Source organism: Galeopterus variegatus, unplaced genomic scaffold (genome assembly GCF_000696425.1).
Source record: "Galeopterus variegatus unplaced genomic scaffold, G_variegatus-3.0.2 Scaffold23002, whole genome shotgun sequence".
Taxonomy (NCBI): Eukaryota; Metazoa; Chordata; class Mammalia; order Dermoptera; family Cynocephalidae; genus Galeopterus; species Galeopterus variegatus.
In genome coordinates this window covers 1-2,103 of record NW_007749113.1, presented here as the reverse complement: position 1 = coordinate 2,103, position 2,103 = coordinate 1, and the positions used below count along the sequence as shown (strand labels likewise).

Below are 2,103 nucleotides of genomic sequence, written 5' to 3'. Positions count from 1 at the left end.
CGCCAGCCCCCGCGCCGGCGACCCGGTGCGCATCTGGCTCAGGGCGGGCTGGCCCTGCTCGCCCGGGCCGAACGGGTTGCTGGGGGACGGAGCGCTGAGACCTGCGGAACGAGAGTGGAGGGGGGCTCGGAACGGGCCGGGGGACAGAGCCCTAAACAGGGAAGGGGCAGGGCGGCAGGATCCCGGGTTTTAGAAATGGGGGAGGAGAGGAAAGTTCCAGGGCAGGGGCCTCCAGTATTGAGGGGCGAGGGGGCGTCCTACCTGTTAGGAAGGGGTTCCGGGACTTTGCAGCCTGGGGAGCCTTGACCAGTGAGTCGAGATTGACCAGGGAAGAGGCTGAGGGGCCCAGGAAGGACTCAGGAGTCCGGCAAGATCGGGCCTCCCTGCCAGGCTGGGTTAGCGCTTCCCCGAGGACACCCAGGTCAAAGACATCTGGCTCCTTCGTGCCATTTTGCTTGGAACTGGGGCTGGGGTCTCCAAACAGATCCAGCTCTGGAATAGAAACGATAGAGCTCATTGGTGGGGAGAGGGACTGGCCACCGATGTGGGAGGAAGAGGGCAGAGGCCCGCCCTGGGGGGCCCCACATTCCGCAGAGCCTCTGCATCCCCTCCCTCCTGCTCACCCACAGGGCTGCTGGGCTGCCTGCAGGGCAGGGCCTGGCCATGCTCCAGCCCTTCCTTGGTCTCCGTGGATTCTGGAGGTTTGGCAAATGGGTCAAAGTTTGAAGTACCACCTAGAGCCAGCCGAGGAGAAAGAGGGAGATGAGATGGGTTGGCAAGAAGGGCAGGCACTGGTCTGACTCCTTTCCAGGGAAGTGGCCCTTTAAACAGAGTCTGCTGTCTCCTTGGCACTGGCACTGGACAGAGGGGGACCCAGAAGTGCCCCAGCCCCTCCCACACCCTCCAGCCCTGTACTTACCAAGTGTGTCAGACATCTCCATGGTAGCCTCCCAAGGGTCAGCCCCAGTGCTGGGAAGCTTGTGGTGGGGAGAGTTAGGTGCCCAGGGGTCTTTGGTGGGGGGTCCGGCAGGTTGCACTGGGGTCCTGCCCCAGGGCTCAGAAGAGGAGAGTGTAGGAGTCAAGTCCCAGGGCTGGCTTCGAGACAGAACATTTCCTGAGGGGACCGGAGACCAGGGGTCTGCAGAAGGCCCCCAGGAGGAGCCGCTGGCCTCTGTGCTTGGCCTGAGACCTGAAATGGGAACAGCAAAGACATCATCCCAGACCCACCCTTATCTCTGGTCCAGGGTGCTTCCCAGTTACCCAGCCCAAGGTAGGAGGTGTGGGACGCATTTCACAGACTGGATCCTGACTCGAGACCTCCCAGTAAGCTGGAGCCATATTCAGCAAGTTATCCCAGGAACCTGGGCCCCTCAGGTTACCTCCCCAGGCAGGGATGGACTGGGCGAGTGAGGGCCATGAGGAAACATTTGCCAAGTTTCCCATGAGCTGGTCCCTTCAGACATGTTCCCCCAGGCCTCACGAAGGCCATGTCACAGAGGCAGCTGAGGCTCAGGGAGGTGAGTGGCTTCCCTGGTGACCCTCAGTTACTGTGGGAGGTGGTTTGCCAGCAAGTGGCTGGGAAGGAAGGGCTCTCTGGGGCCGGCCTGGGAGCCTCTCGCAGCCCTGCATGCCCACCTGGGATGTCCCATGGGTCAGCAGAGCAGCGTGTGGAGGGTGGGGCCGGGGCAGGTGCGAAGATGTCTGCCAAATCCAGGATGGAGGACTGTGGAGGGGAGAGGCCATCATGGCTCAGGAGTAGGTGGGGCTGGAAGGAGGGCAGGCCCTGACCTGGCAGCCTGACTCCCGCTCATTCTCTCCTTCATGCATTCCACAAACATCTATTAATGATTCCTCACCTCTATATGGTGCTTTACAATTAATCAAATTTTATTCATCCATTTAGTGCCTCATTTTCGTAACAACCCTGTGAGGTAAGTAGGGCAGTGATATACCCATTTTACAGATGAGCCAGCCAAGGTCCAGAGAGGGAAAATGATTTGCCTGAAGTCACACAGCCAGGGAGAGGCAGAGCTAGGATAGAACCCAGGCCAGCAGAAACGGGCAGGAAGGTCAGAAACGGAGTTTTTACAATGACCCTGCCTC

The 2,103-nt window shown here is 60.2% G+C and overlaps 1 protein-coding gene across 1 annotated transcript in view; it reads right to left on the bottom strand.

Annotated features, from left to right (window-relative positions):
* Window positions 1-1,720, bottom strand: part of LOC103583439 (epsin-3-like) — a 2,527-nt gene extending 807 nt beyond the window's left edge. The window contains exons 1-5 of the mRNA XM_008564752.1: window positions 1,636-1,720; window positions 920-1,189; window positions 624-734; window positions 262-492; window positions 8-101 (exon numbers count right to left, since the gene is read on the bottom strand). Of these exons, the coding sequence (XP_008562974.1) occupies window positions 8-101; window positions 262-492; window positions 624-734; window positions 920-941 (458 nt within the window). The 5' untranslated portion in view covers window positions 942-1,189; window positions 1,636-1,720. The remainder of the gene's footprint in view (window positions 1-7; window positions 102-261; window positions 493-623; window positions 735-919; window positions 1,190-1,635) is intronic.
* Between the last annotated feature and the right edge of the window lie 383 nt (window positions 1,721-2,103).